This window comes from Lycorma delicatula, chromosome 1, assembly GCF_047948215.1.
Source record: "Lycorma delicatula isolate Av1 chromosome 1, ASM4794821v1, whole genome shotgun sequence".
In the NCBI taxonomy this organism is placed as follows: domain Eukaryota; kingdom Metazoa; phylum Arthropoda; class Insecta; order Hemiptera; family Fulgoridae; genus Lycorma; species Lycorma delicatula.
Window position 1 is genome coordinate 354,763,685 of NC_134455.1, and position 14,542 is coordinate 354,778,226.

Consider the following 14,542-nt stretch of genomic DNA (forward strand, 5'->3'; position numbering starts at 1 on the left):
GCAGGATACTCCTATTATTTATCCAGGATTACTGTCTGAAAATATTTTATAACTTAAATTCAGTTTTACAACATAAATCAATTAACAAACTTACACAATTCAGGAACAGGATATTTGGGGCAATTTTTTTTTTAATGTTAAATCTGAAGGAAAGGTGTTTTTATAGTTAGTTAATAAGTTCAAAAAAGAATTGGAGCTAAGTTATTAATAAATATTAAATGTGTTTTATTAACAAACAATGTCTTACATAAATTTTTATAACTGTGCAAATTTATTTGTATTTTTCTTTAACTACCAATAAACAAAGTAAAATGAAAAAAGACAGTATATAAACAAACCAATGTATTAAGTATATAACATGTTACATTTTAGCTAATGTATATTTACAGCAAATTGTGTATACTAAATTTAGCACAATTAATCACTAATTACAAATATCTAAATTATAATACTTCATATAAAAATCAAATTAACAAATAGAGTTAACTAATAATATACTTTACATGCAATTAAAACTAATAACAGATTTGATTTCTTACAATGCCAACAAAATTTATAAATAAATAATATTGACAATAATCTTTTTTTATCACTATACAAACAAATATTAATATAACACTGTTTCTGTAGATTTTATTTTTTAACCGATTCAACAATTAAAAAAGTGTAAATTAATCACATCTAAAATAATAATAATAATAATATTAATATACATAATGCTGAGTAATAAAAAGTAAAGATATAAAAACTGCAGAATAAAGTGACAGTAAATATTGTCTTGTAGCCTGAATTATCAAACAATAATATAACAACAAAATGTTGAATATGTGAATAATGCACAAAACTTTATTAAATACAAAAACCAATAACTGTAAAAAAAAATTTATATTTAATTTTAAATATGAGAAAGACTACTACAATTTCTTCTGTACAAAAATAGAATATATACCTGTTCTGTTTTAAAAATATAATTAACTGAATTAATAAAATACAATCATGAAAACACAGTTCATAAAATAATCTGTCGGTTAAATTCGGCAACTCAAAATCTCAGAAAAACGAATCAGGTTTATTACATTAATACTTTCAGATGTAAATTCTCACTGACAATTAATATGCAACAAACAAAATGCATGTAATTACATTTAATCAAAGAATAATAAAAATAATAGTAAAAATAACAATGAAAAATTATACCTAAAGACCTATTAATTTTACAACAAATTTAAATGTACATAAAGTTTAATAAAATACATAAAGTTAAATGTTAGTTACAACTACCTTTTAATAATAACAATTGTGTCAAAAATATACACTTTTTTTTACAACACATTCATTTACTTTACAATTCATGTACAAAAATGTGATTTTATATATATGTACACATTTTAAATTAAACTACTGCTAAGATGTTATTGCATGCAAATATGTATAAACATTACAATATGTGATGTTACATCCTAATGAAAAAGAACTTTGCTGAAAAATTAAACTGCTTCATTAACTTTCTAGACTTGTTAAATAAATCTGCACCCTCTTGTATCACTATTCAGATCTGATAAACAGCAAAATAAAAAATACAAAAAAGTGACTAACAATTGCATAGCTCCTTTCACACACATATACACAAATATGTGTGTGTGTGAGTTGTGTGTGTATATATATATATATATATATATATATATATATATATATATATATATATAATGTGTGTGTGTGTGTGTGTGTGTGGATGTATGAGATTAAGGTTTAAAAAATAATTAAAAAATAAACCTCAAAATTTTATAATAGAACTGTCATATTAACTGTACAATATTTAACATTTTTACAACAGCACCATAGTAGATTCTTTTTTATTCATTAAAATTAGTCCGCTTTTCACACAACTTATGTGAATCATTATCGAACAAGAATACTAAGAAATATGTTGGCACCTACCACAAAAAAAGAGCTCTTAAGAAGAATTACAACAGAAAAACTATTGCAATGAAATCAATACATTAAAAAGTTCATTAATTTATACTAAAGCTGACTGAACAAAATAAAAGAAAAGGCAGAGTAGCATAAAATTATAAATACCATTATTTGATGTTTTTTGGTCTTCATGATTGTTCAACAGCAAAATGTCTTTTGGCGTTCTAAGAAACCGCACTTTTTCTGTCTCAGAAAAATAAATAACTAGATTCATTTTTCTTCTAAAATTCCATACTTATCCTAACATATCTCCATGCTCTGAACTCTTGATATTCTTTCAAATTCCCACAATCATGATTTTTACAATAGTAAAATAATTTTACAAAGCCCATTTGTAGTTCAACAAGTTTTATTTTTAGAACTTTATTCCTACAAATCTGCCACTTGAAAGTGCTAAATCTGTACTAATCGATGATGACTTCTAAAATGCTATGATAATCAAATGGATGAAAGAATTTTATTTCTTTGGTAAAGCAATTTTTTTTTACTCTAAATAACAGTATTAAAATGGAATATTCTTTAACAAATTATAATTATGATTAACTGAGCTTAACAAAGCAAACTTCTTGACCATTTATGGTAAAAGTTAATTTATGATGGCTCATTTAAAAAAAAAAATACTGATGGTTTTTATAGAACCAGATATTGTAATATTCTGTGAGTTGTCTCCAGAATAACATAAAAAAAGTGTGGTCTCTCTCTTTGCAGAAACATTATTGATAACTACCTGAAAAAAAAAGTTTTAATACATTGATAATTTAAGATAATTTTACATAAAATTATAAAAAAGAAAATGATTTTGAATCTAGTGTTTGTTTGTTACTCATAATATACCCATACGAGCGTACTGTTTAGCATCGGACTGTTTAACTTTTTTTACATAAATATCATACCCCATTCTCATCTCACTAGATCACATCTAAAGAACTCGGGACCTAGTCCCAACACAGGTGATCCCTTGATAGTCAACCATGAAAAGTCTTTTAAGGAATACTCTACCAGCTGAAACAATCAACACCGGAGATCAGAGAACGCAGCACTCAGACATAATGGGCTGCTACTTAGAAGATAACAAGTGATTGGAAGCATAGGTTGGAATGTCCTAACATTGCACACATGAACAAGAACACAAAATCCAAAATCAGACTGAAGCAAATCACCTACATTTCCACACATAATGTAAACTCACTCGTCCAGACCGGTAAACTTAAAACTAACTGACCTAATGGATCAAATAAAATTCTTATCATAGGTCTGCAGGAAATAATAAACACTGACCAGGATGCCATGGAATCTCAAGGATATAGGATCTACAAAGGTATATCTGGGAAGAGAGTAATGAAAAGTGTCCTACAGTTTAGAACAGGCTTTTTTGTTAGCCTCAAAATAATAAACTCCATACAAGAATTCAAATCACAATCCCCAAAAATCTTAATACTCATCCTAAAAGCAGATAATAAAACCTATACCATAATAAACACCCACACCCCTACTAATAAGAAAAACAAATCTCCAAAAGACTGTAAAGAAACAAACATTCTGAGACCTACTCAACCAAACCATAAATAACATCCCACAAAATCATGTTTAATTACAAATTGGAGACTTCAATGCTCAACTAGGCAGAGAGAGACGATATGCAACATCATCGGAAAATGTTCACCCAAAAGAGAATAATTGAAAATGGATGGTGACTCATTGATCCCTGCAAAAACCAAACCTAATTTTGAAATCCACATACTTCAAGAGAAAAACTCAAAACCTAGAAACATCCTGACTACACTAAAGGATAACAACAATAGATATGTCTTCATATCACACACCACCACAAACAGATCTACAATGCAAAAGTCCTCCAAGGAGTAGATGCAGGCTCAGATCACTACATAATTAAATTTAAATTCACTCTCTAAAGAAAGCTACAAAACCAAAAGTGGTTTGTAGGGATTTCCCTAAAACTAAAAGAAAAATAGCCAAGTAATCATAAATGAAAATTATCAAAAAGCCATAAAAAAACTAACAATCACGGATAATTCAAAGACCTAGTAAAAACCTTAAACAAATTGAAGAATTGGCCCCAATGAAACTCCATAAAAAGCATCAATGGTGGAACAACAAATGCAACAGAACAGTGAAGAAACATCAAGCATGGCTATTATACAAACCCCAAAAATCAGAAACATCCCTCCAAAATCTAGTAAAACAAAGAAAAGAAACCACCCAAAACCTACAGAAAATAAAAAGACACACTGAAATCAATAGAAGAATTCAACAAAATGCAGTTGAAAGACTACCTCAAAACCTTCAAAAAACAACTCCAAAAATATATACCCCCAACCCTACTAATGAAGGATGAAAACCGTAATTTGGACCATTAACAATAATGACATCACAAAAATCCATGCTAAATATTTCAACAAACAACTAAATTGTGAAGAACCAACCATAACTCCTAAACTTCCAACATCAGCATCCCAATAACACCACTGGAAAACACCAACCCTCCCATAATAAAAGAAATCTACCAAGCAATGGGCAAGATGAAGAATTACAAAACAATGGGAGAAGATGAGATCTTTGTAGACATCTGGAAACATGCAGGAAGACCAACAAAAATTGCCCTTCATCAACAGCTTGACATCAGCTTTAACAGGGTTAAAGAACTTAGTCCAGTGTTTGACGGTAAAAATAGAGTATTTCCTCAGAATTCTTTCAGACATCATTTTCATAAAAAAATTTTAATTAAGCTTACCTGAACACTGGTTCAAAAGTTATATGTTCCTGATGTGTGCTTTTTGTTTTTTGGGGGTGAAAACTACCCCTTATTAAAAAATTCAAAAATCATAGATTTAAACATTTCATAGATTGAAATAATGTTTAAATATATAGAATAAACATTCTTTTATGTTGTGGAATACAGTCTATGAGTTTTACTACAGTTCATCCCTTAGAAACCACCCCTTATGATGAAATTTTAAAAAAATTCGTTTTCAACAATCTGAAATGTTTTAATGGCACATTTATAATGAATTTAAATCCCTTTACTGTTTATAATAAAATTTATGATTCATTGCAACATTTCAACCCTTAATACTCACCCCTTATGAAAAAATTGTTAAAATTATAGATGTACGTGTTTTGTAGCTCAAAATCATTTAAATATGTAAAATAAGCATTATTCCATATTCTGAAGCATAATTTATGATGCGTTACAATGTTGCAACCATTAGAATCCACCCTAATGACAAAAAAACCTTAGTTTTCAACAGTTTAAAATGTTTTAATGGTGCATTTATAATAAATAAACTTTTTACAATTGTTAATGTAATTTATAATTTATTACAACGTCCCAAATCATGTACTCATAAATGCTCCAAAACTGCTTATAAAAATTTACATGCTCTGTATTGAGTTACATAAATATATCTGTCTGCAGGAAAATTTACCGATTAGTCATTATTACTTTAAAAACTGTCATTAAGATATAGGAAAATTCCCAATACAGTATAATGTAATTTAGTAGTAACTGATATACAATCACATTGAATACTTAGAGACATTACAATGAAAAAAGGAATATAAGGCTGTCAGAACTTAATTAAAATTAAACTGCTTACTGTTTTGCCTATTGGAAGACCAATTTAATAAGCACAGGATAAAATTGGTATAATTTGATAATTGATACAAAGATTTCATAAACAACAACTTAAGTCATAAAAGTTGTTTCTTTTCAAATACGTTTTCCATATTACAAACAAATACAAGGTGTAATCAACAATTAAATCTTATTTCTGTAATTTGCTAACAGTGTAACTCATTAGCCTTTGAAAAAAATTAGCATTCAATCATAATATTCATGTCGGTTGACATGACTGAAACAATCTGTCTAATAATGGCGGCATGGTAATCTCAGGCACCATACAAAACTGCTTTAAAAGGGGACACACTGTCACTTTTAACTTAAACTGAAGCAAATCAAAAATAGCATTCCATTATCAGAGTGGGTAAAAGCTAGAAACGTTAATGAATTTAACAAGTGTATCAAACACTACACTATTTTATTGGTAGATAATCATGATATATATTCTGATAGACAGGTAGATTAAAAATTCAATTAAGATCATATCATAGAAATTAGCAATTAATACAACAATGTAAGTACTGCTGTTAAAGTTACCAGAGCTACAAATCCCATTTTATATAAGATGAAGCATTGCAACTGTAATCAGATTTTTTAAGTTGTGATCAAAGTGATGTAATACAAAATGAAAATTGCTTGGAAATAAAAGCCATTTAAGCAGATAAAGTAGTAAATACGTAAGTGCAACATTTTAACTGATAAATGTTTAATTTTAATTACTTTAAATTAATAGAATAGATTTACTACACCTAAATACACAAAAAATTTCACTTGTTTTTTTGAAGACTAAATTCTGTACTTAAACTGTTAGTTTTATTAATAATCCTTGGCCATTAAAAAGGCTATTCTTATATTTGAAAATTCTTAATTGATTCACAGTTCTTGGATTAAAAGAAATATCAATAAATAAATTCATGCAGTAATAGCACTGTGTTATAAACAAATTCTATATACTTGATTTTAAAGGCAACATTTTTTTCTCAATATTTAATCATGAAAAAATGGACTCATAAAAAAATCCTATAATTCTACTAAAGATTTTTAAATAGATCTTTGTGTGAGGTAAGGAACAGTTAAAATTTCAATATTAAATCAATTTCACAAAATCAATTTATCTGCAACACTAATAATATGAAACAATACAAATTTTTTTAAAAGTTTAAAATTCTTTAAAAATGGCAGTCTTGCAAACATAAAGCAAATTTACAGAAAATAGGTTTTTATAACTGTTTCCTTTCACTGAAATCTCTTTATTCACAATTTTTGTTTAACTAGTTGACTTACAGTCAATAAACAGTAAAATCAATTTTAAATGAAATTAGCATTTAACAGGAATCTCTCAAAACGTCATTCTTCATCCAATGCAGTGATAATAATGGCATTCTTTGTTAATAATTTATACTTGGAAACATTTACAGATAATCTCGAAAAAAGACATTCCAAGAAACACAGGCAAGAAAATGAGTTTAAAATCCAACAAATACATTTCTAGTCTCTCATTAGGTACTACTTCAAATGAAATGAATTTATATAAATATTTTTTTTTATACTAATGATAATGGATTTTTTAAAAGAAATACTACCAATTTAACGTATTAAATTGTACATATCTTGACAAAGATCTAACCAACATAACTATCAATAGATTAAACAGCAATTTATTCTATTTGTTTTTAGAATTATGAGTTTGCTGCATAGCTTAAATAACAGCACTTTAATTACTTCATATATCCTGATAATTAGCTAATCTATTCCTTTATCTCATGTATTAACTGTCATGACTAACTTGCAGTAGTGCAAACAGTCCTGCATACGAGATAGTATCATTAAAGTACTGAAATAAACAAGCGTGTGCGTATGTAAATAATCATTCAAACTGAACAATTTTCTAGACTTCACTTTTCAATGTTCTTCCGAGTATTAACTATGTTGTTTACTAAAGACAGATTTCAATATAATGTAATGTTAGTAATATTTTATTGTAAACCAGAAAAATAAAGACCAATTTAACTTTTCCAATGAAAAACCTGTGGCTGCGCATCCATGTAAAAATCTGTGATCAGTGAGCAATGGCTGTATGTAAGTGGTAGATAAAATAACAATCAAATGTTCACTTATTCTTGAAATTTGGATAAGTTTATTTTTACACTTCTACTATCCTACTAGATGGTTCTGTTATATGAATAACACTTCAGGTACAGCTACTACCCGTGTTAACTATAATTTCATATAAAACAATTTACAGCAAATAATTTTAATAAGAAAAAAAATAAAATTAATTCAATATATTAATGTAAGAGTAAAAGTTACCTGAAAATAAATAATGTTTTGATGAAAAAAAAATTTTTTAATCTACCGACGCATAGTTGAATTCAGAGGTTGCATGGGTATACTGTTGATATAACCATATGTAGTGTACATAGTGTTTTGTTGGTCCTGGTAAAGATTCTGTACAGGTATTTGGCTCTGATTTATAAAACCAGTATTTGTGATGTAACCAGTGACTGTTGCACCACTTTGTTGACCAACGACACCTACACCAGCACCAACAACACCAACACCACGATAACCATTGAATGTACTGCTGTACTGTGCCATTATGTTTGGGCTAATGCTGACATTTGGATTGCGTGGGCTACCTGTGACAAAATACAAAAAAGAAACTTTAATATAAACAAATCTCATTATTTAAGAACCAAACACAGTTTAATATTACATATGAATGCTCACATATATAGGCATGCATGCACACACTCTCACACGCACGAATACAAACACACCTATACTCACATGCAAAATAACTAGAGCACATAAGTTCTATGAACAGCATAAAAATTATACTTTATAACTACATCATTCACTTTATAAAACTTCAATTACATACAGTCTGATTTAAATTTTAATCCGGCTAAAATATGAAAAAGATTACCTATTAACTCATTTTTACAGGAATGCCAATGAATTAACTGATTAACTTTCAAAAGAAATAATAAACTTTTCTGTGAACTCTCAAAGAAAAAGAACCAAATGTTCAATTTAAGATTTTGAAAAGGGATGAAATGTGTATTTTACTTTTTTTAAATAATTTAAGTTGTATGCTTCCTTTTAAATTAATAACTGTTCAGGAAATATATAAAAAGTAGATAAGAAAAATGATACACGTTTTCAGATCATAAAATGTTAAACAATTTAACACAAATTAAATTACTGAATATGAATGTATTGACCATAAACAATAACATGCAGACAAGAGTAGAAATATGTACATGTACAGTTGGATAACATAAAATAATGCACAATAATTTTTTGTCACACATTAAGAAAGCAATGGAAGAGGGAAATCCTAAATAGGTTGATAAATCACCGAGAGAAAGCTTCTTTTTCTTTTAATAAAACCACAGTAGAGTAATTTTGTATAATTCATTTGATCTAGGAACAGAGCAGAGTCTGTAAGTAGACCTACAGCTGGCCTTCATGGCGCGAGTGGTAGCATCTCAGTCTTTCATCCAGAGATCCCAGGTTTGAATCTCTATCAGGCATGGCATTTTCACACTGCAAAATTGCATTTCATCTCATTCTCTGAAGCAATACCTAACGGTGGTCCCACAGGCTAAAAAAAAAGTAGTAGACCTACAGCTTAACATTTGGATTACGTAAACATTTAACAATTTGTATATATTGTATACTGTAGTGCTGCTAAAAGCCAACAAACAGATCTTAATGATGAAAAAACATACCTTAGATAAAAAGCCTCAACTAACAAATAATTTAACAGACTGAATTTCAACAGCTTAATTTCTTTTTAAAAAAATCACTTATTGCTTTTTTCTTTTCCTCCAAACAAAGGCTTTCACAAATCTCTTTTCTTCAAAAAAGATTTTTTTTAATACGACAAATCTATAAAAACTTGGCCAAATTTTAAAACCTTATAGACAGTTGTTTACTATCTTAGTCATTAAAATAAAATCAATTATCTGCTGTCATCTTGTAAATAATTAAACAATTACTTCGCCAACATATTTTAAAAAGTAAATTATAAATAACCTAAATTAAATTGACTGCCTTCCTAAACTAGATATCATGTTCAACTTTGTTCACTTACTTAGTTAAAATGGCAATAAACCAGTAACCACTCTTAACATATTTACAGAAGAAATACAACATATTTTTACAGTTGAAAATTGTTTGGGATGAAACTCCATTAAAATTGATTGTTAAAAAGCCACAGGAAAAACATTTTTTTCAAAAATTAGGTGGGAGACAAAGGAATCCTCAAAGTTTGGGAGACAACTATAACTAGTTTCTACCATCTAGTGAATGTCAAAAATCATTTGATGATATCAAAATTATCATAGTATGATGAACAAAATTAGACTTTCTCAAGTAAATAAGAAGATAGGTTCTTTAAAATATGAAATTATGGTAAACTTGTTTTATCTATTAAAAAATGAAATATGTTCAAAATACTCATAAATATATTTAAAATGGATAATATACAAAATGCTAAAAGAAAAAGAAAATACTACTAAAACAACTTTTGCTGACTAGAACTGGGAAAGAAGTGAAGTATTTAATATAAAGAGTAAAGTTCAGGCAACAATTGATAAAAAAGATAATGGTTTCTCATTACAGCAATCAAAAACTTTTAGTTTGAATTAACTTTCTTCATCATAACAAATTTTAAAGGACTATTGTTTCTAAAACTGATTTCCAATTCACTGCTAAGAAAAATAAAATAAAAATTAAGAAAAAATATTTTACTACAAGATGAGTTACCTATGAGATAAATATAATAATGAGATAGTTCTTCACATAAACACAAAAGTGAATTCAAGCACTTACTGTAGTGCAACTTCAACTTTTACAGACTTTTGTATGACTCCATTTTTATAACCTTTGTGAACTCCTCACTGCATTCAAATGCTGAGTAGACAACCAGGTGAAGAGATGAACTTTACTTTGGTGAAGAGATGGTAGTCACTAGCACAGAGTTCAGGCTGTCAAAAATAGTTGAAAATTTCCCACTTTAATTGTTCAAGTAAACCTCTATGTGACCAACAGAATGAAGTTGTTGTATAGAGGAACACCTTTAGTAGGCATCCTGTATTGTTTAGTTAAAGAACTGAGCTTAATTATTATAATAAACTGATAAATTATTCTCCCAGGTTTAATGAATTCTATCAGCAAAATTTCCTACAAACCCCAAAAATAATTTTTCGGTTTGATAACCCCTATTCCATTTTTTTTTTCTTGTTGCTTGGATGTAGTGGAATGACCTTATTTGTTGGCTTGTTAGGAGAAATGGAAATGTCATTGGAGACGGTGAATTAGATCACATATTGGTAAAAAGTGAAACTGGTTTATTGGATAGTTAATGCTAACTTTTTAGTTATGTCTGATGCTTGTTTTCTCATGAGTTGCTAATAATTAACATTTTTCAGTCTTGCAAATAATGGTTGAAGGAAAGTGGGAGTGCCATCATCAATTTATTCAAGATTCACAGAAATGTTTAAGATCAAGACATGAGAATTGAGATGAGTGATCAAAATATTTTAAGAGACAATTGTTTAGACAAATGAGCTCGCTGAACAGTGAATGGAAAAGTTTTTGAAAAACCAAACTGAAATATTAAATATTTCATGGAATACATCACAGAATTTTCCAACAGTGTGCAAGGTAGATTCTGTAAATGTTAACTGATGTATGTAAACCAAAGGATGGTATCTGCAAGTATATTTTTATTTCTGTACAGGTAAGAGAGATGCTTTTCCCCCACATATAGATTATTAAGTCAAAACAACAATCCACGCAGTGATATCATCAAAGTTAAAACCATTCAAAAAAACAACTGAAAATGGAAATTCTAGCCCTGTTCTGTGACCAAAAAGACATCTAGTACAGTGATTCTCAACATTTTTGGCTCTATGATCCAAAAAAGTAAAAACATAAATGAATATTTCATGACCACTCAACTCCAACCCAATGAAACCTAGTTAAAACTATTTAGCTGCACTGTTAGCGATGGGTATGAACATGTATATATAAAGTGTACAAAAATGAACAATTTACAGGTTCCAACTTGATGTTTACATGTTCCTTGTAATTTCGTTGGATTGCATAATATTCGCTGTAGGAGCATCATGTTTGAACTTGCAAATATATTTGAACATGTCACGCTCTCAGCAGAATAAAAGAGGAATAAGGGATTGCAGAAGTCAGTCTAGTTTTGAATGCGAAGTGTACATCTGGTGCCTTTATTTAATTTTTTAGTGTGCGGTCAAATGGTGTAACTGTTTTTTTTCTTTAATTTAATTCTTATGCAAAGTGGATAAATTTATGGAAAAGCAAAGTGAGCCACCTACATCCAACCAATCAACTGGTAAAACGAGATAAGATTGTACAATGACCAGTTATTTGGATTATGGTGTTACCTCACTACATGGAAAGCCATAGTACTTTGTTTGCTTTCAAGTCCTCTCTGATGAAAATATAAAGCCATCAAAATTAATTCTATTGGAAACTAAACATCCAGATCATAAAAGCAAACATTTGGAATTTTTTGAAAGAAAATTATCTACTTTGAGAAATCAACAAGCTTCTACTTGTAGATCAAACTATACTGATAAAAATACACTTAAAGCATCTTATCTCATAGTATTAATACTAGCTAAGATGTCCAAATGCCATACAATCGCAGAAAACCTCATGCTGCAATTGATATGGTCAGTGTTTTAATATGTATGGAAGAAGCAAAAAAAACTGAAAAAAAGTCTGCTTTCTAATGACACGGCCTTTCACAGCGAAATCGATAACACAGCTGTCAATGTTTGCAATTGGATAATTCAGTTCCCTATTGAATTTGCTAATCCTGAACAAGTTTTTGAACTTATATACGCTGTAACTGTTTTCTTAAGCATTTGAAATATGTGAAAAATAGAAAATCCAACCAAAGAGAAATATTACCAATTTCTATTAAAAAAAAGAAGAAATTTACAGGCAGATAAGGAAGTGAGTGCAAGGTGATGAAGTATAAATGAGTAGAGTGTGAAGAAATTAAATATCAATCGTGTTTAATGCAAGAAAAATTGAACATTCATAAAAAAGATTGGTCTAGATAGCATCTGAAGAAAAACACAAAGATTTTATTGATGAATAAAGTAGCTTCTAACATTTATCTGGCACAAAATTATTAAATTTGTCAGATAGGTTCCTTTACTACAATCTGCAGAACACTGGAAAAAATAAATGAACGCAGGCTTGCCATTTTTCAATCCATAAAATTGAATGATTTCCTCATATCATATTGTTACTGGTGATGAAACATGGATTTGTTGTAAAACTATTAAAACTTAAATGCAAATAATGGTATACTATCTTTTAGGAAATCTGAAACTGAATTAAGTCGAAAACACACTGAAGCACGCTTAAAAAGTTTGCAAGTGTTCTCTGGGACCAGAAAGGCTAATGTTATTTCATGACAAGCAGAACAACAATAACTGTTATTGCTAATTTTTCATTGTACAACAGCTAACATTATACAACAAACAAAACCTACACAGCCTATTATAAGTGGCATTCCTTTTGTTTCCCAATAAATCTATATCCAACTGTGACAGTTCCAGTAACACAATATGGCTTTATTAACTTTTTTTACATCTACAAAAAAAAAATAATAAGATACCATAGATTTTTTTTTTATTTTAATCAAAAGATGAAACAAAAGAAATATTTAAAAAATATAAAAACACTTTTACTCATAATTTATGAAAATGCATTTCTAACATAACGGGGTAAGCTAATATATACAAATTTTGTTTAGACAAAAAAGTCTGGATGTAGGTGTATTTCATAAACTACTCAGGCAAATAAAATTAATAACACCTCATTTAACAATAATAACCAAACAGTTTTAAAAAAATGAATACAGCTGTATGGTATAAATTAAAATTAGGACATGTACACTACATAGCTTGGAGTGTGGTATTATACTGAGTAAGGTAAGGTTCTACTGTGATTATGACAATAATGATGTCCACTTGCTTGTCTGTTCTCAATTTTGTTGTTCTACACAATGTTTTACCATATTCTCATGTGTGTTTATATAATTTTTATAAAATAAAAGATGAATTAAATTCTAAAAACAACATATATTATGAGTTTTTTTTTCGATATAGCCAATTTAAAACAAAGTTGTCAACCACACTAAAAGAACATTAAAAAAATTGTTCCTACATTTATAATTTTGTCATATTTTTCCCATAGCACCTTCACAAAGATACGACTGAAACAACTATAATATAAAAAATAAAATAAAAGAAACCTATAAAAATTGTTTCTAGACAATCATGCAGTATTAAGAATAATAATGTATTTAATGCTCTGAAAATAGTACTATTGAATTAGATGTAATATAAAAATATTAAGAATTAACTATAAAACAAAATTTCTTCTTAAAGAAGATAAGTTTATCTTCTAATGAATTATGTTTGTTAACAAATAAAAACATTTAAAAAACATTAAAGAATATGAAGCAACATTTATCACATTACAGCAGATATATATCATAAAATTAGTCTTACAATTTACCCTCTAGAATTTGGTGTATGTACTAAAGTTTGGCTACACTTATGAGCATAAATTCTAGTACAAAACTGTGTTTGTGAGTATATGTTCAGATCAAATTTCATCCATTTTCTGTTACAGCCTTCCTTTTTTAATTAGAAAATATTTAATTTTCATTTTTTTAAAAATATACTCATAGCAAACAGTGTAAAAGTGGTTTCATCTTTCAACCAGCAGAGCCAAAATGAACGCAGTGTTTAGTAACTTTTATAGTATGTATAACAATGTCAAATAAAATTACACCTGAGAATACGAGCTTGATTTTATAGCACAAGCTTGATAGTATGGAAACAAAAGCAATCGCTT

At 28.4% G+C, this 14,542-nt stretch overlaps 1 protein-coding gene across 5 annotated transcripts in view; it reads right to left on the bottom strand.

Annotated features, from left to right (window-relative positions):
* Positions 1–205: 205 nt before the first annotated feature.
* Positions 206–14,542, bottom strand: part of enok (histone acetyltransferase enoki mushroom) — a 150,828-nt gene continuing 136,491 nt past the window's right edge. For 3 of the 5 annotated variants that reach the window (XM_075382530.1, XM_075382527.1, XM_075382529.1), the window contains exons 19-20: positions 7,925–8,253; positions 1,690–2,701 (exon numbers count right to left, since the gene is read on the bottom strand). In XM_075382530.1, the coding sequence (XP_075238645.1) occupies positions 7,967–8,253 (287 nt within the window). In that variant the 3' untranslated portion in view covers positions 1,690–2,701; positions 7,925–7,966. Of the gene's footprint in view, positions 1,556–1,689; positions 2,702–7,924; positions 8,254–14,542 lie in introns of those variants that run through there. The other 2 variants (XM_075382531.1, XM_075382532.1) reach the window with 2 other exon arrangements.